Raw genomic sequence first — 25,225 nt, forward strand, 5'->3', positions numbered from 1 at the left:
GCCGAGTCCGCCTCAACCCGATCTCTCACAGGAAGAACCTGCAGATACCCATCTGCCTGAGCACATAGTTACAGCAAGGAGAAGAATACAAGAATTAGTTGAGGAAGCCCAACGCCGAGCACGCACAATTCCAAGACAACTTCCTGAAGAGCCCATGCCACTGAGAAATGATACACATCCTGTAGACTTGCCCTAGGAGTTGGTCATCTGGCGTCAACGAGAGTTCCATAAAAGGCCATTTGAGCTTTCATTTGCTTTCCCACGCTCTCTGGACCGGGCCCTACCTCTAGGAGTCTTAGCCAAGATCAAGGATCTGGCTAATGAACTTGCAAACGGGCGGATAGAAGAGAGGAGCATGATAATGACTAGGTGGCGACAAGAGCCATAGGATTACTGGGAAGATAAGGTCAATCTGGTTCCCAAAACCGTCCAAGGCTATGAGGCACAGCCGAAATGGCGGAGGAGGATTTGGGACACCAATTTTGATGCATGGACCACCTTTTGCAGTTCACTCCCCGAAGAGCGCAATGATCCTATCTACATGCCCTACCCCCGTAGGCATGGAGTGGACTATGATAGAGACTTGCATGGGGATTATGACTTCCCAAAAATATATAATATAAATGTTAGGAGCCCTGAGGAATGCTTAGTGTTTAGGTTAGAGGATATACTTCCTTCTATAAATCGTTTCCTTGTAGACTTCTCTTCCTGCCCAGATCCAACATTTTTGACCACTTGTAACTACCTCCGACTTATCAAATTCCTGCTACTCCAAAAACCCACAGCAGAGGAAACCCATCTCCCCCCACTCTTCTTTGATATCAACCTAGGAATAGATAGTAGAGCTATGACTAGGTTAATGATGCGGGCTACTCTCCTTCCTTCCTTCTGTCTAGAGCTCTTAGAAAATATGAGTGACACCCGTTTCACAAAATGTAATCACCCTTTCTTGTCAACCACTCCTCTGAGAGCTAAGGCCGATATTAAAGAATACCTACAAAGTCGCGCATTCTTATCTCAATGCCTACGACCGCCCCGTGATTAAATGGGTGTGATATGCCTTACCAATTGTACTCCCTCTCTCATTTTTTATTTTTTTTTAAGCCACAAGGAAACAAAGACAAGGTGACTGGAGAGAAAGACAAGAGCAAAAAAATAGCAAAGCTAAAAGATGAATCTACTACTAAGCAGGTTAACAAGGAGAACACCTCACATGTGCTTGCAGTCTCCCTTCATTGTTATTGTGCACCACACTCACTGCATCTAGGGTTCTCCCTAGCCCCTTCCCCACTTCACACTTAGGGCACATCAAGGGCAGGACTTTCAAACCTGTCACCCTAAGTTTTTCACCGCACCTCCAACGACGCACAAACTGGGTCCTCAAGTGTGGGACATTACCAAGGGCTTGCCCAAGGTTAGACCCATCTCCCAGTTTCACTGGCACGGGCACCATGCACTACACAGTGAGACAGACACACCCCCTAGGAAGTGCACAAGTTTTCTTGCAAGTTATCTTTGTGTTTCAAGAACTGGCTGCTTGGCTGAAAAAGATCATCCACTACATCCTCCAATGACAAGGAATTTTTCCATGAGTCGGACATGACTCCATTACTACAACTTCAGGAGCTTCGCTGCGAAGGTTTAAATGGCTCAACAGATTTCGTGTTGCCAATCATCCGTCTACTGATGGCTGCCATGACTGAACCAAATCAAGCAGAAGGAAAACCCACTGATGGATCTGCCATTGGCATAGATCTTGGAACCTCATCGTCCAATGATCCATGCCTAACGCCTCAAGATCTACGGATCGCTTATTGATTCCACAAAACTGAAGACCTTCTACTCAAAGACAAGGATCTTCAACCAAGGCCACGGATTTTCAAGGCAAACAACGTTCGGGGAGTTTCTCCAGAATAAATCCCTCCAATACCATCCTCCTAAGGGATTGCTTATTGCTTCAAGCATTTCAGATACTCAAAAGACGACCGGCTACATAAGGGGCGCCACAACAGTGTGAAAGATGCCGAGTATCTTCATGGAGCCTAAAGCACGCCGGAATCTCTCTTGGTCATCGTCATCAAACTCCATCACTTCTCATTCACAAGTATCAATGTCATCTACCCACCAGTTCCACCTAGCAACAGCATCATCTATCCCACTACTTCCCACCACAGTGCCATGGGACAGGCACTTGGCTAGGAGGGGGGTAATGTTTACCGCAGCACAAAGGAGCGGAAAATGGAAAAAAGGAAATAGCAAAAGGCGCAGGACAAAATGAAGAAAAAGGCGCCTTAACCGGTAACCAGACCCTGAAAAAATTAAAAGCACGGGCACGATCCTCAGGAAGTCTTAGAGTCGCCCAAGGAAAGTAAAAGAGTAAAAAGCGCACCATTAAGTGTGAAAGCGCTCCCGAATCCTTGTAAGAGAGCGCCAGGCTCACTCCTGTGCAAATTGTATGCATTAGTTGGGAATAGGATAGACTAGAACGGTGGGAAATGAGAAATGGGCCTAGGCTAATGGCCGGCCATGTAAAAAAGGGGATGACCGCCCATGAAAAGTAGGGCATGTATATAAAGTTGAAAAGTGAATGAGAAGCTCATTCTTGTGTGTGGCCAAAGCTTATTCTTCTTCTTCTCTTGTTTCTTGCCTTCTTGCTTATGCTTGAGAGAGGGATTAAGAGAGTGCGAGGGAGTGAGGGAGTGATTGTGTGGTGAGGGATCTTGGAGAAGAAGCTCTCAATCTTCTCTCTTCATCTTCCCCTCCTCTCTTCTCTTCTCTTGTCTCGCGCGTGGCTATGGAGGATGAAGCTCATGGGAGAGGGATTGAGGTTGCTTGAGCTTGCCTCAAGGATCGTGGAGCTACCGGTGTGCAAGAAAGAGGAGGGTACTCGATCGAGTATCAAGGTAAGCTCACTACACCCGTAAGGTAGGCATTGCGCGTCGGCTATGTGAGAGGTAGCCATGGCCGCTTGGTTCGAAACACTTGAGCAAAAAGTGGTCCGTAGGTCTCGGAGTAGAGCTTGTAGCTCTCCTTCAGTACTCCATCCGTTTGCAATAAAAGCTAAAGAAATACAACAAGGGGTACCAATTTTCGAGCCAACACGCTATACATTGTCCAAGACTAAAGTGGTAAAGTGTGCATTTTAGTTTATGTAAATTAATTACCTGCTATGATTATCGATTAATTAGGTTTTTTACCACCCTATTGGAAAAGAAAGACTAGTTCATGGTTCCATCTCCGGGATACCATTAATTCCCATGACTTCATAGGCCTAAGGCACCTGGCTGAAGGTTAGAAGCTTTGCTCTAGTGCTGAAATTGTATTCAGTTGAGCAATTACAGCAAGGATGTCTTCAAATGGTGAGATGGATCAAGTAGTAAAAATGATGCATCTCATTTTGAAAATGCACATGATGAAGGGGAAAATGCAATGCCTAATCTTGGACAAGGCACGTAGAATGGGCAGCAAGCTGATAATGTTGGTTTAGACCAAAATGTGGGTCCTTCTAGGTCCCTTTAAGCTGATGACCAGCAAGAGAAAGAGGAATTTGATGACCTGTTTAAAGATTGGCTGAGAACGGTAGCTGAAATGTTTGTGCAATTGGCAAATGATCCTCAATTCATGCACTTTTTTAAACCCTTAAAGGAGGGCAGTGAGGCAAGAAGAGGAGATCGTCTTCAAGAGCTTTGGGATAGCAAGTTGCACCAAAGAAAGAGCCAATACAATAGCATGATGTTCCAAATGTGGGTAGTGGGCATAAGCAAATGATGCAAGTGGGGCAATTGATGCATATGCAAGGCTAACTTGGAAGTGCCAATCCAACGCTTTTTGGATGGCAAAGCATGCATGCAATGATGAGGCAACCAAAGTGCTTTGGTGGTGGCACTACTTTCCATGCTATGGTGGGTGGGTCAAGGACCGCATATGAAGATGTATGGCACAACACCTTATGGTATGCAACAACCAATGCGTGGTGTGCACGGCCCAATCTATTCAAGTATGGCTAGTATTAATTGGGGAATTACCAACCATCCACGAAAGGAAGGCTAGTTTCACGGTTCCATCGCTAGGATTACCACTTAATCCCTTGATTTGGTGGGCCCGAGGCACCTGATTGCAAGCCAAAGCTTTGTGTTAGTGCTGATTTTTACTCTCAACTGAGGAATTATAGGAATTTGTCTTCATATAATGAGATGGACTCAAGCAGTGATGATACCTCTCAGTATGGACATTCATATGGAAATGAAAGAAATACAATGCCTAACCTTGGACAAGGCTCAAACCATGGACAGCAAGCTGAAAATGTTATTGTTGGGCAAGATGCATAGCCTTCAAGACATAAAGAAGCCGATGACTAGCAAAGTGAAGAGAAATTTGATAACCAGTTCAAGAATCGGATGAGGACAGCAACGAATCTCTTTGCTGAATTGGCAAAGGATACTCAACTCACGTGATTTTTAAATGCTCCAAAGAAAGACAACAAAGGCAAGAAGAAGAAGATATCTTTTACATCTTCGGGACAGCACGATGCACCGAAGATAATGGCAAACCCTTCATTTGAAGCTCCCAAAGATGCTAATGAAATAAAATAGTTCGTACGGGGCAAGGAATGCAAATACAAGGCCATCACTGAAGTGCCAATCCAATGCATTTTGAACAACTAAGCATGCATGCTATGATAGGGCAGCTAGGATATTTTGGTGGAAGCACGATTTTTCATACTATGGTTGGACAAGGACCGCATACCGGAATGTATGGCACAAATCCCTATGGTATACAGCAACTAATGCATGGTGTGCAAGGACCAATGTATTCGGGTATGGCTGGAAATATGCAAAACTCTGTGCGATAGCATTGACTTGATGCTCAGGACACAAAATAGTATGTTTGGTATTGCATCTATACTCCTGAATGCTTATGGGGCTCAAGGAATGAATGCTGGTCATGCAAATGCTCCATTTAGTATTGACATGTATTTTTGAAACCTCACTTAACATGTGGATTAATTTTTAATCACATGGTTAAGTAAATGTTGCACATGTGAGGTGTAACTAGGGTTAGAGTAAATTTATGAGCTTGGGACCCAAGGAAATCACGGAATGTCAAATACAAAAGTTACTATAAGTTATACTGCGCAGGTCTTGATAGTATTTAGTGCTAATTATTGGCCTAGGTCATTCATTTGGCCATAAGTGTCAGTTGTTTGGTGACACTAGAGAAGTGGCATTTAATGGTACCTAACGCCAATCTAATGATCAAAGATGGTGCAAAGACACTTAGGAATCGAAGTTACTTAGCCAATTTAATTATTGGCTAGTGAAATTATTTTGCAATGCACAAAAATAATTATTAGACTAATTTTCAATATTTAAAGACTGAAAATTAATATATAACTATGAATAATGCTGGAATAACCATTTGGAAAGGCTATCACTTGTCAAAAATACCCATGAAAGATTAAAAAACGTCTTTAGAGGTTGAACAGAGGTATTTTAGTGTATTCGGCCTGCGACAGAAAGGAAGGAGATGCTACTGGCCTCATTTGCAGCCATTGGAGGACCTTCTGGGACAGCCCTGGGCAGGAAAAGACCAATCAACAACAAATGACAGTATCTATAAGCTGTTGCGATAGAGCAGCAATAGTAAATGACTGATTTTCTTCAGTTCTCTACATCTACAAGCTGTTAAGACATGACAGCGATACTAAATGACAAATTTTCTTCGGTTCTTTGCAAAGAAAGTCTGAATTTTCTCTCTCCTTAGCATTCTCTCTCATCTCCCAACCTTTCTATAGCCTTGCTCCGAATATTACAGTATTGAGATCACCAGAGGTTGAGAAATTTCAGATTTCTCTGCTGTAAATTCTAATCTGCAGAGTTGAACTTAAGGTTTAGTAGTAGCCTCAACAAGCATGCCAAAAATTGGAAGCTCCAAGACTTGGATTCAACAGGACTGAAGTTGTTTTTAGTCAAACTCAAGTGGAGGGACTAGTAAATCAATGAATTTGGGGCATTTTCCATCTCCATCAAAGCGGGTGAAAACCAATTGACTACTTAAACCAAGGGGCAAATCAAATTAAAGACTTGCTTGTCATTTTGGACAGCAAGAAGAGTTGGAATACCGCCCTTTGGAAAAATCCCATTGTATATCAACTTCTACTTCAATTAAGTTAAATAAATACCAAAAGGGACGCCAAGTTTTGGGGCCAACAAGGTGTCCATTGTCCAAGATTGTAAGTTAATTTATATTTCTTAGTTTTGTAATAAATGTTACCGCTATGACTAAGTTGTAATTAGTGAATTACCACCCATCCACGGAAGAAAGGCTAATTTTAATAAAAGTTGTAACAAGTTATGTCTGACACATATTGGATATTAGATTTTGGCCTAAACCAATTTATTGGCCACTAATGTTAGTGGTAACATTAGAGACTAGATATTAATTAATTAATTAATGCCAGTCCAAGGGCTAATAAATGCTCAAGGATACTTGGAAGACAATTATTAAATCAATTTTCAAAATTAATATTCTATAAATTAATTTAATAAGTTGGATAATCTTGAAAAATGGGATTAGAAGAATACCACTTAGCAAAACTTGCCCATGCAAGTGAGAAAAACGTTTTTAGGGATTAATGGAAGTCTATTCCAGCCATTGAGAGGAGGAGGCTCTTAGAGAGCAAGAAGATACATTTGATTAACTTTTAATCAAATGCTAAAGCAAAGCAATAAATTTTCATATCCTCGTGACAATGGGCTTCCTAGCCCCTAGTGTTTCAAAGGGGGATTCCCATGATTGTGAGAGAAACTTCTTCATCGGCAATCTACATTGGCAGACTTCATTAGCATTGGCACTATTCCTATCACCCTCGGATTCGCATCTTCTTTGGCCTTCAACCACATCTAGGAGCTAAGATAGAATGTTAGCAGTCATGTTTGTCATGTACTATCATCTCCTACCTGTAAGCCTCATCAGTGTGAGTCAGATGAGGATATTAGGAGCTTTGACAAAGGTGGCAGCTCTATTCAGAGTATGCATTTCTTTTCTCAGTCAATGGAGATGTGCATTTTCTTCATTTGCCAGGAACTTGTCAGCCTGTGCAGCCCCTATAGGATGTGGTCTGCCCTACTAGCCTTGTCATCATTTTCTCCCTACCATGTCAACATTATCAGCATTTTCTGGTGTAAACGCCCCGAACAACGTAGTATGCTTAACAATTATGATATTTGCTTGTTTTCGAGATTTAATAGAAAAGAGAATGAACACTTAAAGCTGAAAATGAAAATTACTCACAAAATTACAGCCATAAAAATGTAAAAGTAATGGAGACAAGATTGAGGGTTGAAGATGGGCAAACCCCCCCCGAAGGAATGTATTTCTGCTCAACCCAAGTCCCTTAGGGAAGAGCTCAGTTACAATCAACCTGAGAGTGAGAAGAAGTAATTCTCACTCTCACAAGATCATGCAAAGATGTACAAACACACATGCATTATCTATTATGCAATGATAAGAACTGATTTCTTTACAGTATGAGAGAAGAAAAAGAGGAATTCAGCCTTTCTCCATCGTTGATCAGCAGTACATGGATAGGGCTTGCTTCTTGTAGCTAAAATGAAAAAAAGAGCTCGAGAAGGAGGTGCTGTAATGAATTTACAAGCTTGCTGTCTTGTAAAACAACAGTGATAGAAGAGGGAATATGGAGGAATTTGATAATGGAGAAGTGGGGGATGATGATGGGGATGGATGGGGCAAGTTTCTAGCTATCTGTGGGTACTGTACATGAGTTTACAGCAAAGAAAAATGGTGCTCAATGAAGAAAAACGAGCTCTTATTTATAGGAGAGGGGAGAGCTAGTACAAAAAGGGAAAGTGGAGTAGCACAAGACAAGTGTCCAGCCACATGTCATGAGATGTGACAAGTGGTGGGACACTTGGAAACTTGTGTGACAAGTGTCTTGACACTTGTCTCTTCTCTATGGCCTTCCTTTTCGGGTTGAATACTATCAAGAATAGAAACAACCAAATTTAGTAAGCACAGTCAGAGTACAGAACTTACTATTTTTAGAATGACATCCCTATTTTTTAGAACTAGCATTTTTAGGCTAATTCGAGGCTCCTAAAATTTAGGGACCTCCTAAAATTTAGGGATCTCCTAGAATTTAGGGACCCCCCCAATATGGGTATCATATGAAAGCTTTTTCCGTGTACATCGCAAAAATGGTATCCGAATCTTCATGTGACTTTCCTATGCAAAGAAATGTGCATTTCAAGCTTTCAGCCCACACATGCACATTATACAAGCATTTCATGATCATGCCATCTTGTTGATTGTAACTGTCTGTTCTGGTGGATCTAGCCCACACTTCAAGGCATCAATCCTTTCTGTGTGCGAGTCTAACCCTGATATGCGTGAGTTCTAGTCACAGGTGCCCAATCGGGTCATATAGGTGGAAGTGTGAACTATCTTTTCTCTAACCCACCGTGTGGGTCCACCATAACTTGTGACCACTCATCAGTGGCCAGCTCCAATGCACTTTTCTTTATATCTAATTAGTGCAAAGGAAATAAATTTAATAAATCATTATATAGATAAATTAATAAAAAAGGATACAAATTCTGTTTTTATAGAGTTGTGACATCTGGTGCTGATCCACCAGATTTGGCTGGCCAACTGCCATATTTAGTGGCTTAGCTGGCTGATCAGCTAGTTTAGGGGGACTTTTGCTATTTATAGCTAGTGGACACTTGGGGAAAATTATTATTCTTCCTCTTCGGCAAGTGCACGCTTCAAGTTTGGTGTTTTTCTCGGTCATTTGCAAGGGCTGCTGGCTGCACACGTCTTTGTCTCCGTCACCATCTCCGGTGTTGTCATCATTTTCCAACCTGATCCGGTGCCCTGGCCCCTCACTGAAGCTTTGGGCTGCATGCAAGGACTGACTAGTCCATCATTGTATTCAGCATTCTTTCCAAATTCAATGCAGATTTCTCTTCCCATTCCTACTATTTTCTCTCTTCTCCTTTCTCTCCATGTTCATGCTCCTCTTCCGTTACCACTCTCACAACTTCACGTGCTTAGGCTTGTCAAAAGAGCATGCCATGTTCTAGCTATAATTCCAAATATCTTTCTACTTTTCATATCTCCTATCCGAATTTTTTGAGATACTGTCACTTCTGAGGTAAGCCCTTTCCATTTTCTTTTTATGTTTGGTGTCATGAGTTCACTCACCCATGACTTGAAGGGAGGTTGGTTAGTTATTGATCACCTCTGTGTGTAAACATACCTTAGTGTGTTTGTGTGTACACATTGGGGTGAACACCCTCTAAACTATCAACCATTTAATGGGGTCAAAAGGTTTGGGTGTATACCTAGCCTTGTACTTTCATATCCATCAATCACATCAATCTATTCTATTCAGTTTTGCCTCGTCCTTGCAACTCTCTAGATACAACATTGTTGATTTCTCAACATCATTTGGATTAAAGGAGCCAAAGGTAACATGGAGAACTACTAGTGCATGAGGGAGGATGCTTGGGTATGCGCTTCTTGGTAAAGCGATTGAGATACAAGGTGTTAACTAGGCCAACTACTCATCTATCTTCAAAAGGCTTCCACCTCACCCTATCATAGTGTACCCACTAGCTTTTCTCTTGCTCCTAATCAAGTCTCTCCATTAGTTTGGACACTCTTGCACAAATCACCTACTATTGGATATAGGTGATACTTCCTTGGCAATAACCAGTGGTATTATGGCTGAAGCTAACTGGCCCCCAAAAGAGTTACTAAACTTTATTTGAAAGATAACTACCTTCTAGTCAGCCCAGAGCATAGCCTTATGGCCAGAAAATAGTAGTATGTGGATGCCCCGGCCCCCATTTTGCATTAATAAGCTTGGTATACTACTAACATATCTTGCCCAATTCTTATCCCAGCCACATTCCTTTGTCTTTGCTTCATTACATTAAAGGCTTTAAATCTATCAAAGGCATGATTGAAAGGATAGGAACAAAAAAACAAGCTTATGAAATAAAAAAGACTGGACCGATATGTTTGGAGGTACGTACATGGCCCCACTTATGATATTGAACATGGTTATCAGGACTGAAGCACCTTTGGCACTACCCTGAAAAATAAGCACACTTCCAGCCCACACCAGCAAAGAAAAGCTTCCATATGCTGCTAAAAACATAGCACCAACTCCAAGTCCCTTACTGAAGCCCACCTTGTAACCAAATTGTTGAGCGTGCTCAAGTGCCCTGCAGTATGCTTGGATTGCCTTTGCCTCACTTACAAAAGAATAAATAGCACGAACTTGTGCAATAGCCTGCCAGAATTTGAAGCCAAATTAGTGCGTTTCACCTTCAATGACGTATGCAACAAAAATCCAACAGAAATTTCTGATCAAGTACAGCATTAACCTGCTCTGCTACACCACCAGCTTGTGCATATGCATCTTGGCTTTTTGAGGAAACATTAGTTATTATAAAAGCTTGTAATGCCGCAGCTGCAGTAAGTAATGGAATGATAGCTACTGTTACAAGGGCCATCTGCCAAACTGTAAGGAGGGCCATGATAATACAGCCAACAAAAGTGGACAAGAAATGAATGACACTCCCCATCTGCACTTTCCAACAGAGAGTGTGCTATAAAGATTCATCACCTCAGAAAGTAAGATTATCTCATTGAGCTTTCGATTTTAAGACATGAATAAAGAATTATGAAGCACATGAGGTCACAATAATTGACAAACTTGAGCTGAGCTTCTAACAATTTAAGCTGGTATATCTGTGTTTTTTTGCCTTCTTTAGTAAGTTATGGGGCTGAAAGGCCACTCATACTTCCGTCTCAGGTGTCATGAAGCAAGTTTCTAGTATTGGTAACATCATACCTTTTCTCCAATGGCCTCCTGTGCCAGCAGGATGTCAGAAGATATGCTCTCGATCAGTTCGCCTGTTTGGAATGCCAAATCAAACTCCTGTACGTCCTGAAATAGAATTGCCTCTAAATACATCGACCTCATCTTGAACGTTTGTCGCTCTCCCGCGTAAGTCCAACAAAGCACCTCTGCACCCAACAAGCATTGCCCTTATGCCTACGTCAATTTCAACGGGGAATCACCTGCTCACCGCACCATTGCAGTAGCATGGGATGCTGTCACGGGACATGGACATTCAAACAAAACTTGCAACAACTCGTTCTGAATGTTTTAGGAATTAATTTGCATTCTCCAATGTAAGAAACCACACATGGCCTAGACTTTTTACAATGTGACTATTTGTAATTATTACTTTTTTGAGTTAAAGAGGGAACTAGGTAGTTTGTGGTCCTAGTCAAGGAATGTAGCAAGTCCTCCAACCAAACCAAAGCAAACCCAAACCATAATACCAAGCAAAACAATGTAGGAGGCTATCTCGACCAATTTAGAAGATCACAATACAAAAAACAATATAGATATTTTCACTTTCACTATGTTAGGAATGGGGAAGCCTATTGCTCTTGCACATCCATGAAGCAACGATCAAGGAGGATACCTGAGTGAGCGAACCAACTCCCATCTTGTTTCTATTTCTTGGCAATGTTTCAAATTCACTACATATCTGGGACGCACAGTTCTTTGGGGTCATTTTATCATATAGTCAAGAATCGATCCATGTTCTAATAGCAAAAATTAAGTAGTAGCTTCAGGTATAAGGCTTCCTCAATCGGGAAAATATATTCACACTGGACCAAGGATTCTTTCAAATAACTTACATTGAACATGAGATGGACTCATATATTCAAAGTAAGTCAAATTGGTACAATACGTCTTAGTGGTAAGGTGATTTGTACTCATTTGTCACCATGTTAATGCTCATGCTTATAAAAGCCTTTCAATACTTTTAAGTATATTTGTACACTTTTCTAAACCGTACAAAAGGAGTACAATATTGCTAGCATGAAACAAAAATCCTATGCTATTTTTATGCTTTCCCATGAAATCGTTAACATCTTTTTATATCATATAAGAAGTCAACATGATTACAGTTTCACTCCTTTAAGACCGATGGCTATTGGTAGTGTTGGCTCATAAAACAAACAAGAAGTCAATGTGATTGCATTTTGCTCCTTTAAGTCCAATGGCAATTGGTGGTGTTGACTCATAAATATACATAAACATGAACAACCTCTACATGTAGCTAAATAGGTGCTATTATTATACACAAATTCAATTTGTAGAAGATAACACTCTACTTAGATTAATGACATGGAACATATGGAAGTAGCACATTCTCCATAATTTGACTTATTATGTCGGTTTGTCCATTGATTTCAAGGTGTTCCAAGGATGAAATGAAATTACAATTTTGAAAGTTTGCTTGCAAAAAATAGACAATTCACTTACTACTTAATATTTCATTATGCAATCTAGATAGCTCGTAGTAGATATTCAACAAAGAGACTAGCAATTCAAATATTTTTGTCACTAAAACGAGAAATGAGGTTAATGATTTAATTAAGCTTTACCAAGATTTTTAATTAAAATGAACTTTAATTCTAGCCCCTAGCTCTTGGCATGGTGACCATTTACATCGGCAATGAAGGATTTGGCACTAGCTACACAATGGACAAGTGTATAATCTATGCAATTCAAGAGTAAGGCAAAAGTAAGAAAACGCAATGTGAAACTTTCATTAAATTAAAACTTTGTACCTTAGACTTGAGTTATATTCAAAGTTTTGCCCAATTAGCAACTAACTTAGGGCACTTGAGTCATAAAGCATACCCTAAGCTTAAGTTTCGTCCAATGAGTAACTCACTTATGATTAATAACCAAGTCATTAATTAGCCCTTAATTAAAAGTGAGATATGATTAAGTACTAGTTGTTGGTTACTCATTTATAAAGCTTATCTTGGCTATTTGGGGCTTTTTCTCTCTCATTTTGAGTAGCCCAAGTCTAGAGACAACCATTCTTCTCTTCTTACTACAATAATTGTATGTTTCAACCATGGAATATGAGCTGTATAATGGATGGAGTATGGACATTAACCAATCTTCTCCTCTTGGCATGGAGAATCGATTATATAGCTTTGTAACTCTAGTTATAGCAACATATGATGTTGTTTTTTAATTAAATATTCAAAAAAAAGGTTATTATAACACTACTAGCTAAGATTCTCTCTTTTCCTCTAAGATCTCAAGCCTAATGCACTTTCTTGGTAACTTAGTCACAATGAAAGCAACATTCTCATAGTTCAATCACAAGAAATCCTCTCTATTTGTGAGAGGAACAATGTAGGATTGCCTAAAAACTATGCAATACATTTGCCTAGGCAAATACACTACAAAATTTGGCTTAAATGTTCCTTGTTATCTTTAGAGTGTGACAAGCTGAAGTATTCATTTGCATTTTTGAATACTCTACAGTTGGTTGGAGACCAACATTAAGGTGACAAGGATGTAATTACCATGCTTGTTTGCACATTTAGCTTTATTGAGATGGCATTGCAAGGACTTGCACTCATAATTTTCCACAAAGGTTTTCATGTGTAGCCAATAGAGCACTAGTTGACCAAGTCAAAAGTCTAGTGTATACCAAGGTGTTCATTAGTTGCATCATAAAACTCACTTTTTTTTTGTATATCTTCATAATGAACACATGCACTTTGCCTTGTTTAAATCATATACATGATAGCTGGCTTTTGGGCATTTGGACCATCCAAGCCACATTACAAATTCTATTTTTGGACTGATTACTAGATCTTACCAAAGTGAGAATTTGATTGGCAATGCCCCCTTAAGAGGAAGAGAGAAATCTTTCAATATTATTATAAATGACAAAACATTGACCTAGAGAGTCCTACTAAGAGCATTAGTAAGGTCATAACCTTATGGTAGTATCAAACTCATTTGTGAATTCCACCAACCTTATCTACATACCAATCAACTTGATCTATATACCATACCTTATCAAACTTGATTTGTGTGCATTCCATCCACCTTATCCACATACCAATCAACTTGATCTATATACCATACCTTATCGAACTTGAGTTGTGTGCATTCCACCCACCTTATCTACATACCAATCAACTTGATCTTTCTATATTACCATCCATGTATCCTAGTGATTTTGTTTGTTTGAGCATTAATACAACATGCATTCAAGGAGAGTACATAGTCTACCATAGGGACTATCAACTTGGTAAAAGCAAAGACTAAAGAGCTGAGTTGATGATTGCAAAAGGTTTATATAATTCTCAACCCATAAGGGAGCCCTTCATGGTTTCAATTCATAGTGAATAGAGAATAATCTAACTTGAAATTTTGATATTTTGGTAATCAAGTCACTATGCAATCACTTGTCATTATTGAAGACACTACCAATAATAGGTTTGTTGTTGTCAATTGTCTAGTCTTGATCTTGCTTAATTGAAACAATTGAAAGTCACAATTAATTGACTTGACAAAATAATTCATGATTTTCAAGTCCATCAATTCTTTGTTGGGTGCATTTGAGCATTAGTCAAATTGTCCCTGTTATAGCAAATATGAGAGTTACTTTAATTATAGTTTAATATTTAAGGTAACATGAATTACCAATTTATGAAGTAGATGTCAAAAGCTTGGCAAAGAAGGCTTTAAACTATGAATTTTTTATTGTAAAAAATGTGGTTTGAAACTCTAAAATCTATACAACTTTTACTCATAAATATATAGGTTTTTAAATTTAAAAACCTTTCAAAATTTATACAACTTTTACTCATAAATATATAGTTTTTTTATTCAAAAACCTTTCAAAATTTTTAGGTGAGAGTTTTTCTATCCATGTTATTCTTTGAGTGTGACATTACTTAAATGAACCCTTCTTATAAATTTAAAATCAACATTAACCCCTAGCAAAATAACAAGAAATAAGGCAAGAAACATAACCATAGGTTGTATTGTGGTGAAGCTCATGGGACAAAGAATCCATGGTTGAAACCAAGAAACTAGCAAAACAAAGAACAAGGCTCTTCACGAGGCTAAGACTCCTGCATAATTACACACCATCATGCTAGGTAGACATTAACACAGACTCACGTTAAGTGGGAGGTTCCAACCTCCTTAGTGGAAGAATCATACAAATGATGAGCCAAAGATGTGTCCAAGGCTAAATGTCCATCTTTTATGCTAAAGCCTCATTTCCCTTGGTTTAGTATAAAGACAAAGCTAAAAATTGCTACACTACAAGCCATCCCACCCCGACAAAGGTTTATTCTCAAAATTGAAATGAACTACAATATATAATGAGAGAGCTCATAGTGATGGAAGCCATGTCATCAAGAGACTTTATTGATCATATGCCATGAGATAAGTCATGTGGTGAATAGAGGCACAAGTGGAAACAAAAATTTGTAAACACTATACATATAGTTAAAATAGGGTTGCTTTAGCAAAAGAGCCATAACTTTTGTTTGGAGTGCTCCATTTTGCACATATGACATCTTTTAATGAAGTAGACACCATGGGTATCTATACATACCTTGGAGGGCTTCGTTTTGCCCAAGTGACATCTCCTAATGAAGTATACACCATGGGATATCTAACTATAATTTTTTATGAAGTTATAGCAATTTAATTTGGTACAAAAATTCATTACAACAACAAGTTGACCTATTCAGAAAGCTCATGTAAATTCATGCAAAGCCAAGGAAAAGAGTTAAGATATGAAGAGGATCGCCATGTAAACTCTTCCCTTAGGTAATCCACACCATTTGATGAGGTACTCTAGCAAGGTTCTATTCTTTAAAACTTTTTGTCTCTTCCCAATAATAATCCTTGGCTCATATACAATTAATCCATCCTCATCAATAGGAGGCAACTTTGAAGAGTGGGTCTCTTTCAATGAATCATCTATGTAATAACTACATTGATCAAATGGAAAGTTATCTATCTCATCATGAGTCTGAACACAAGATCATGTGTCTCCTTGTTGCTAATAGGTGATGCTTCTACTAGAAGTGGATTTCCCTCATTGTGCTCTTCATCCAAATCCAAAATAATCATGCTTGTCTTGGAGTTCTTTGCTTTGCACTTATCTCTATCGTGACTGGGTAACCATTTCTCAATGCATTTATAATGTAGGCCTTTAGAGTGCATTTGTCTTAGCTTATCACTTGATAGGTGCTTGCTTTGAGAAGTGTTGGATGGGAGCTTTGCTCGTGGTATCACCTTGCTTGTAGTCATTCTTTATTTCAACATTGGATCTAAAATTGGTCAAATCCAAGAGCTTAATAGCTCCAAATGAAGGTTATAATATGAACAAAAGGTAGATCCAATAGAATTTGGAGATCGATATGGGTATCTAAGTCAAATAACCCAAAACATAGACCCCTATCATGCTATACTAGGTGCTATCCATAATAGTGATAGTCAAAGGAACTTGCAAATCCTCCATATGATAGATCCAAAATTCTAAACTCATAAAAGGTTCAATGTAGCTAGCCAAAACTAAGTAACAGTATTTGCTTTGTTTTGACCATGTGTCAATGATTGACTTGTTTTGGCCCTCTTTGGGTTGTTTAGTCGCACCCCTTCAAGATCCTTAATAATGAGGGAGGGTCGCTTCTCTTTTGTCCCACTCTCTCCCCTACCATCCACATTTTTCCTTAGTGGATAATGAAATGAAAAGAGCCTTTCAAAAATAGAAATTGAAATGGGGTTAGGATTGGTAGAATGCGCCTCGATGATTTTCAGTGAAACTCACTAGTTAGGATTGGTAGAATGCGCCTTGATGATTTTCAGTGAAACTCACTAATACCCCATTTCAAAAATAGAAATTGAAATGGGGTTGGGATTGATAGAATGTGCTTCAATGATATTTAGTGAACTCATTGATTACCTCCTTCAATAAATAGATTCAATCAAGAGAAAGAAACTCCATCATCAAACTAAGATTGAATTCATGGCATCATCAGTCAATTGGAAGAAAACTTTGGAGGATTAGAATAGAAAATTTGAAGGTTCTTGTTGAAATGAAGATCTAAGAGATGCTGGAAGGATTCTAATGATCCAATGTCATGAAAATAGGACTCACTGATGGCTCTACATCTCTTTATAACGATTCAAAATGGCCCAGCGCGAGGATTTTAGGGAGATTTAAAAGAGATTTATGAAGAATACGTCATATAATGGGGCTTATTGAAGCTTGAACGTCATATTGCTATATAGATTGATCCAATGAACATGATTCTTTAGAAACACCTTTCCTTTATTTTTCTTGAATAGTCCATAATGAATATGAGCACTCCAATAATAGAGAATGGGCTTAAATGACTATTTTTTCCAAATCTTGTTGTATATATCAATCTTAGCTAAAAGAGTCTTCAATTCTTCCATTCTTTTTGTATTCTTGATTGATGCTTGTTGTAGATAAGTCTTGTGATTAGAGAATAAAGCCTTCTCGAGGAATCTTGAAGCTTTGTTGAAGATTCAATGACTGGCCCCTACTATGTATTATGGTTTTTGGGAGTGAAAAGGCCAAGAAGATGGAGAAATGGAACTCAATCTTATCCAAGAATGATATCAAGTTGTGTATTAATGATTAAATAATGCTCTAAGTGATTATCACTAATGGAAAATGGAGAAATGGCTGCCCCCTACTATGTATTAGAGTTTTTGAGAGTTAAATGCTAAGAAGATCAAGAAATGGAACTCGGTCTTATCCAAGAATAATATCGAGTTGCTACTTCATGATTGAACAATGCTTCAATTGATGATCATTGATGGAAAATGGAGGTGAGGAGAGCAACTGTTAAATCCTAAAATTACGCCATGATTTTTGAGCTATTTCAAGTTAGGGTTAGCATGGTTGATGGCCTACATCCATTTCTTCAATAGCAATGTAATGCATTTTGACATTACTTATTTGATAGGTTACCTCATGGGTAACACTCCATTTTCACTCAAAGGTAGAAACACCATGCAAGGTAATGCACCACAAAATTGAACACTTTGGATATTGAACCTTTCACCTTCCATAACTCACACACACTCCAATCCAACTAGCTATTGAACATCTATAATTCTTGAATGGCACATGATTGTAATGTGGTGGGGATATTTTTACTTTTAGTGTGTTGACAAATAGTATATATATGCTTGATGTACATGAGAAAATATATTTACAAGCAAGCATAGTGGAGTAGCTAAAATCTTGAAAAGTAGCATGCATAAAATGTATGCATAAAAGGTGGACACTTAATTTTGGCCACATCTTTGGCATGCCATTTGTATGATTCTTCCTTTAAGGAGCTTGGATCCTCCCACTTAACATGAGTGTGTATTCATGTCCACCTAACACGATGGTATATAATCATGCATGACTCTTAGCTTTATGGAGGCTTTATGAAGAGCCTTGATCTTTGTGTTGCTAGTTTCTTGATTCATGACTTGTGGATTTTGTCCCATGAGCTTTACCATAATACCATATACAGTTATGTTTCTTAGCTTATCTCTTGGATTTTGCTAAGTGTTAAGGTTGATATCTAGTTTATAGGATCATACCCTAGGCCTTGGTTCATATCTAGCTTCAATTATCTAACGTAAAAGTCCATTCAAACAAGCTACATGAAATATAAATTTGTTCTACACTCCTATGACTCACTCAGCTTTGATAAATAATTGGGGACAAGTCTAGAGTTATTTGAAGTAGGGCTAGATAAGTATAGCAATGGAATGACAGATTTAGTAACTCATTGCCCATTGTTGTGAAGCACTTATGGAGGGCATTTTTCCAAAGAGAGGGCTATATGCATTCTTCTTCTTCAACCCTCCCTCAAGCTATCATGGAAGTTCAAGTTGGTGTTCATAATGCTTCTTCATTTGTGGTAGTTTGTACTACCGATCGCGATTGCGAGATGCCTCACTCCAGAAATACACGATGTGATTTACATGTTGAATTTAGTGGAATGGATCTCACAGAAGAAGATCAAAACATCCTCTATTGAATCTACAAGGTGGGAAGCAGTGGAGACGATCTATCTCTTTGAGAAGTATCTTTCCACCAGCATGCTCATGATATAAACTCACCTCTTGGTGCATCTTGTAGATGAAGTGGAGATTGTGGGACTCGTCCATACGCGATGGATGTTCTTCTTGGAACTCTTCATGAAAACCCTGAAGGGCTTTGTGCGACAACAAGCTTGACCAAAAGGTAGCATGGCTGAAGGTTGGTTGGTGTTGGGGGAGGAAGTGCATATTTCACAGTGGCTACCAACAATGGATTTAGACAACATTATGCTATGGTCACTGAAGGATGATGATAGATTGATCGGAGATGTGGTGGTTGGAAATGGGGTAGAAAAAAGGATGGATATTGCAATGGAGGAGAAAGTGAATCGTTTTTGTATGTTGCATCATGCATCCATGGAGACGTGGCGGCTCGCTAGGTATAAGTAGGCTAGAAAAGATCGAAAAGAAGCATGATTGGAAATTCAACACAATATATGGCATCGACTGATTCGACATCCTGAGGGCATGGATGAGATGCTACGATTTATGTCTATGCGATTGTTACATGGAACTTTGACCGTAGCTTCTCGCGAAGGGATGGAGATCTCTACTAAGGAGTGGAAATTCTTGAGGGGATGTAGTTCGAAGGTGACCGCATGTTTTATAAGCTATTGTATTTAGATTTTATATACGATAACTAATTTAACCATTTCAATGTACAATACAAAATCTACAGTGTGGTATGGTCGTACGGGCGACATTTCCAGATCGACAAAATGCGCTCCACAACGGATTATGGTGTCATAGCAAAGTTTGAGCAAGAGAGCCGATAATGAGCCACGGATCCAAACACCATTATAGATGAGATAGAGTATTTTGGGAACTTGCAAAGTGTTATCTCATTAGGGATTATTGTAGCTTCTTCATGATCATATTCGATGTACAGTGGTTCAAAGTGGTATTGGAAGGAGTTGGGACCACTGTTTGGCGATGTCCATCTGGATTTCTAGAAATAGATTCTGTGAAAAGATGAATGGATCTGCATGACGCGTTTGTCTTGTCGACCCATTGTGAACATGTACATGACCTGTTTTTTTTTATAAAAATTATGACACATAATAGTTACAAATGTTGAATCACTTGTATGTGATTTTAAATGGGTAATTTTCCAAACAACCTTGATGGTGGTATGTTGTGCTGTCAGCTCCTTAGAGTGTGAGAGTCTATGATGAAAGAAATGTTCCTAGCGGAGATGAGGAGAGTATGCACGTGGAGGAGTTGATATTGCAGAGGGTGGAGGTCGAAGAGGGCTTGGAGCGTGTAGAGGAGGCAAACACCAGTAACAATGATAAAAAGACATGAGGCCATGAATTATTTGAGAACGAAGTGGACTCCTCCTTCTATGGTGACCTATCTATAGACCTTCCAGTGTACGTAGAGTTGTGCTAGGAGATTAACATGGGACCATGGGCTAGGTCATACTTACTGCATCCGCCTACTCAATTCATTGATGAATTTTAAGGGTACTTTAGAATATGCATTTTAAGTAGCATCATTTTTTTCAGAGTTATATTATCATGCTTTACTTAAATCTTTATATTGATTATGCTAATATCATTTTTTATTTGTGGTGCAAGTTACCTTTGATGATATTTGGAGAATAGGATGTGTTGAGGGATGAGCGACGAGGAGTTGCATGAGATATTCACACATATGTCTCCAAATCAAATGGCTCGATTCAGAGATATGACAGACCAAGAGCTGTCTCAGACACCATTGGGCCATTCCGTGAGATCTACTTTGTTATGCTCTAATGGTTCGGTTTCCAACAGACGAGTCTTGATGCTCTAGATTGGAAGCGGATGGAGGGAGTGGTTCTGGGGGGTGTTGCGGAGATGTGGATGCTGTGAGTCCACGATTGGCTTCAAATAGTGGTACTACTCCTCACTCTCATACAAGTTCCAAAAGAGGGTGGCTCAAGTAGGTATTATGGGGGCATCGATGCAGTGTCTCCGTCTCATCATTCTGGTGGATACATGTCACCTCTAGGATTTGTCACACATGTGGGGACATCTACTCCAATGACTCCGTTAGTCATCTGCACAGGTGACACCCCTATGGATGCTACTCTAAGAGATACTACTCTCGTGGATACAACAGATGTATAGGGGTCTCCTAGTTATGCCCAAGAGTGCAGTTATAGGTGGGAGAGGATACACCGTAGACATACCCCAAAGGGGTATGGATACCTCGTAGATGACAAGGCAAGTATTGTGATCATGAATGATGAGGGGAGGTGCATGATGTCTCGCATGAGAGAGTTGTGCCAACAAGTTTTTAGGCATAACATTTTAGACCATTGGAAGAATATATCCGAGGGGAACAAGGACTATATAGTGGCATCCTTATATGATGAGTTTTTGGTGCCTACCGCAACAGAGAGGTTTTTCACTAGGTGGATAATGGAGTGTATGTGTATATACATGTCACATAGACAATCGGACGCACGTAAGGCACTCAAGAGTAGTGCCTCAAAGCCCGAGTGGCTAGACATAGATGATTGACACAGACTCATGGAGGAGGTTACAAATTCTCTAAGACATTGACGACAATAGTGGGAGGCAGTGAGGGTATGATTGGAGGTAGGAGTTGTGCATTATCTAGGGAGTGGTGGCCACATGACTTATCTAGAGGACTTTGTAAGTTCTAATTCTTGCTTTCTTATTTGCAATATCACTTGTACAAACAATCATGTTTCTAACAATTCTATTTTGTTTTCTTTGTAGCACTTCATCATAAACCATGATCCCACTGGCTTGGAGACTCAATATGCAGAGAGACATGGTCTCACTATACTCATCGATAGACTGTACGCATGCGATGGCCTACTAAGTCAATAATCTTTCTTATGCGTAATTACTATTTAAAAAAATGCATTATGTATGGTGGACCGATGTGTAGTTGTTTATTTTACAAAGTCCGTTTGATGCTCCTTTGCATCGAGACGAGCTTTCTGATGGTGAGAATCTGTAGCTTGCGCTTGGATTCGTAGAGCATATACCCTCTTCTTTTTTGGTCCTGTGATCCATATAGACGTCTTCCATGTACTATTCCTTAGATGTACTTATCATTCTTTGTATAAAATCATATCTTGTGATAATTATAGATAGAATTCCATGTTAGTTTTGGCTCTCCTCTCTCTCCATGGTTCCATGTAATATCATGAGTTTTCAGAAGCTGTTTTGTACTTATTCTATGCATCGATCTTGTGGGTTCAAGTACATTTTGCACTCATCTTGACGATCATTACATATCCAACATGTAATTCATTTATAGAATATTATACAGCACGTAGTGCTATATGTGGCAAGGTAGCTTACTACCCTGCTACAATTGTTTTTTTCTTTGTAAATGTCACTATTAGTGTCTCCAATTTCTCTGCACGCATTGCTATTGCCGTCATAGCAACAGTCTTTGTGACAATTTTGTAGAGACGCTTATACCGATGCTTTTAGCAACAACAGGGGCAATTTTTTTAATGAACATTTGCGATGCTTTGAACATCGATATGAGGTAGGTATCTTGTAGTATTTAGTAGTAATGTATGTGAATACTTAGGAACGACGTATGGGTACTTTTTTCCTTCTATAAGAGGTTTTTCTGTCCAACTTTCTATATATGTCTACTCACTCAGGGGCATGTTTATTCTTGTAAATCTTCTACTTTAATACCTCTCAATACACTTTGTATTGTGTGTTCCCAAGCTTCTTCTCTTCTAAGCTTTGTGCATGTATTCTTGCAGCACTAATTCCAACACTTTTGCCCACATGAACAACTCTTTAAATGAGTCAACATGTGACAATACACAACATGTTAACATAGCATGGAAGCAAATAGGGTCTTTCAGTATAAGAAACATAGATTACTTTGGATTAGAAGGAATCTATCAATCCACACATGTGAAAGTTGAATACTCTTTACTAATTGAAGTTCACATTACCATTACTAATCAAGTTTCACACTGGCATGTTAGATTCTTGTATGTTTAGGAAAAAGCATGTCACTTCACCTGTGAAAGAGCCGATGCAGACGATGACACCAATGTATAGAAAATAGCTTGCATACTGCAAGTATTCAAGTAGAATTTGTTTTAGTTACTAGAGTAGGACTCAGAGATACATATATTGAGTGATGGCACGATAGCTTCGCTTCATTTGCAACGAGTCATTGCTTAGCATAACAATTCGAATGATACACATAGCAATATAACCAAGCTTGCACACCGATGGTGGCCTTTCACTTCACTTGCAGTTCCAATGATACACATAGCAATATAACCTGAATGCACGCTGATGGTGGTTTTTCACTTCGATTGCAATGATTCATTGCTCAGCGAAGCATTAATGGTGCCATTGCTACTCATGGCGTACATAACAGTGCGCCTTGGACACAATAGTGCACAAAGACCATCAGTTTAAATGCAGGTAATTGAGAGCTACCTGTGCTGCAGTTGTGGCCGACGCTTGTTGCCCCTTCTCAAAAGCATCAATGAACTTCAAGAGGACGCGGAGGACGGCCGGCATGGCGAGACCGCTGACGATGGCGCCGATGGAGCCGAGGGCGATGAGAAGCGCGTCGAGGCCATCGGCAAATGAGAAGAGCTTGAGGAAGGAGATGTCTGCTGCGGCCTTCTGATCAGATGCGGTATTGTCTGCTTTGATTTTGGATGCAGGCTGGACGCCGACAGCTTGCTGTGTGTTGGACATGGCAGCTTATAAGCTATGCAGAGTACTGCAACAGCTTTACTCGAACATACGATTATGATCTGTGCCCAGAATGAGAGAGAGAGAGAGAGAGAGAGAGAGAGAGAGAGGGATCAGGGAGGGAGGGAGAACGAGCTTATCTCTCTTTGATCTATCGTGCGGCCAGCTTCTGTTATAGTACTGCAACAGCTTTACTCGAACATCCGATTATGATCTGTGCCCAGAATGAGAGAGAGAGAGAGAGAGAGAGAGAGAGAGAGAGAGAGAGAGAGAGAGAGAGAGAGAGAGAGAGAGAGGGAGGGAGGGAGAACGAGCTTATCTCTCTTTGATCTATCGTGCGGCGAGCTTCTGTTATAGTACTGCAACAGCTTTACTCGAACATACGATTATGATCTGTGCCCAGAATGAGAGAGAGAGAGAGAGAGAGAGAGAGAGAGAGAGGGGGGGGGGGAGGGAGGGAGGGAGAACGAGCTTATCTCTCTTTGATCTAACGTGCGGCCAGCTTCTGTTATAGTCGTGTTGCCCCCCTCGAGAGGAGGGCTTGCATAGAAGCGGCACAACAAAATTCCCAAATAGTAGAAGACATACACATACTAACAATATAGTCGTCCTCTCTCTCTCTCTCTCTCTCTCTCTCTCTCGTCGTAGCGTCGTTTGCCTCGCCTAGTTTTGTCTCTTCTTGCATCCTGCAACGTTTCTCTGGTCTACGTAGTTTGTATTTCTTGCAGATGCGACGAACACGCGAGCGCACTCACACACTCTCTGTGTATACATATACATATATACCCCCTCTCCCTCTCTCACGAGTCAAACGGACTCATCTTGGGTCGCTATTCACACGCACTCCTGCAGTCCTCTTCCGATCTCGTCAATGCGGGAAAAAGTTCTAAAATTCATTGTGTAGACCTCGAATCTAGCATCTCCCAATTCCCCACCACATACATGGCAATGTGATTGCAAATGATTAAAGCACGCCTATACTAAGGGTATCCATAGGAAAGTGAAGACAAAGAAGAAAAATAGAAATAGAGAAGAAGGAAAAGACAAATAAAAAGAGACAAAGAGAAAGAGGAAGAGGAAGAGGAAGCAAAGACATTCCACATTTAGTCTTGCAATTAGAAAATATGGTGCACTTAAGGGCAAATAGAAAATCCTAAGAAGAGAAGCTATGCCTTATGTATATATGAGTAAGCCAAAAAACTTCGCGCAGGCACACACGCATGCGCACACACACACTCACTCACTCACCAAATATAAGAATCAAAATATGCATGTTAGCACACTATTTTAGGTGTATATACATGTCTCAATGAACTTGGAGACTAGATACACTAGTTTCTTCTCCATGGTTCTCCATGGACCAGTGATGTCCTTCACTCATATATTTTTCATAGGCATGGCATGGTGTGAAAGCAAGGGATCAAGATTTTCCCACGCCATCTAATTACATATGTTACACAACAATAACCTAGTGAATCAAAACATGTTAAAC

The 25,225-nt window shown here is 39.6% G+C and overlaps 1 protein-coding gene across 1 annotated transcript in view; it reads right to left on the bottom strand.

The window, feature by feature from the left end:
• Positions 1–23,798, bottom strand: part of LOC148021790 (ABC transporter B family member 19-like) — a 65,052-nt gene extending 41,254 nt beyond the window's left edge. Inside the window, exons 1-5 of the mRNA XM_087697304.1 lie at positions 23,470–23,798; positions 23,040–23,094; positions 10,886–11,061; positions 10,416–10,616; positions 10,062–10,321 (exon numbers count right to left, since the gene is read on the bottom strand). Of these exons, the coding sequence (XP_087553430.1) occupies positions 10,062–10,321; positions 10,416–10,616; positions 10,886–11,061; positions 23,040–23,094; positions 23,470–23,736 (959 nt within the window). The 5' untranslated portion in view covers positions 23,737–23,798. The remainder of the gene's footprint in view (positions 1–10,061; positions 10,322–10,415; positions 10,617–10,885; positions 11,062–23,039; positions 23,095–23,469) is intronic.
• Positions 23,799–25,225: the final 1,427 nt, after the last annotated feature.

This window comes from Lygodium microphyllum, chromosome 17 (assembly GCF_053477565.2).
Source record: "Lygodium microphyllum isolate KBCC chromosome 17, Lygodium_microphyllum_v1.1.10, whole genome shotgun sequence".
NCBI lineage: Eukaryota > Viridiplantae > Streptophyta > Polypodiopsida > Schizaeales > Lygodiaceae > Lygodium > Lygodium microphyllum.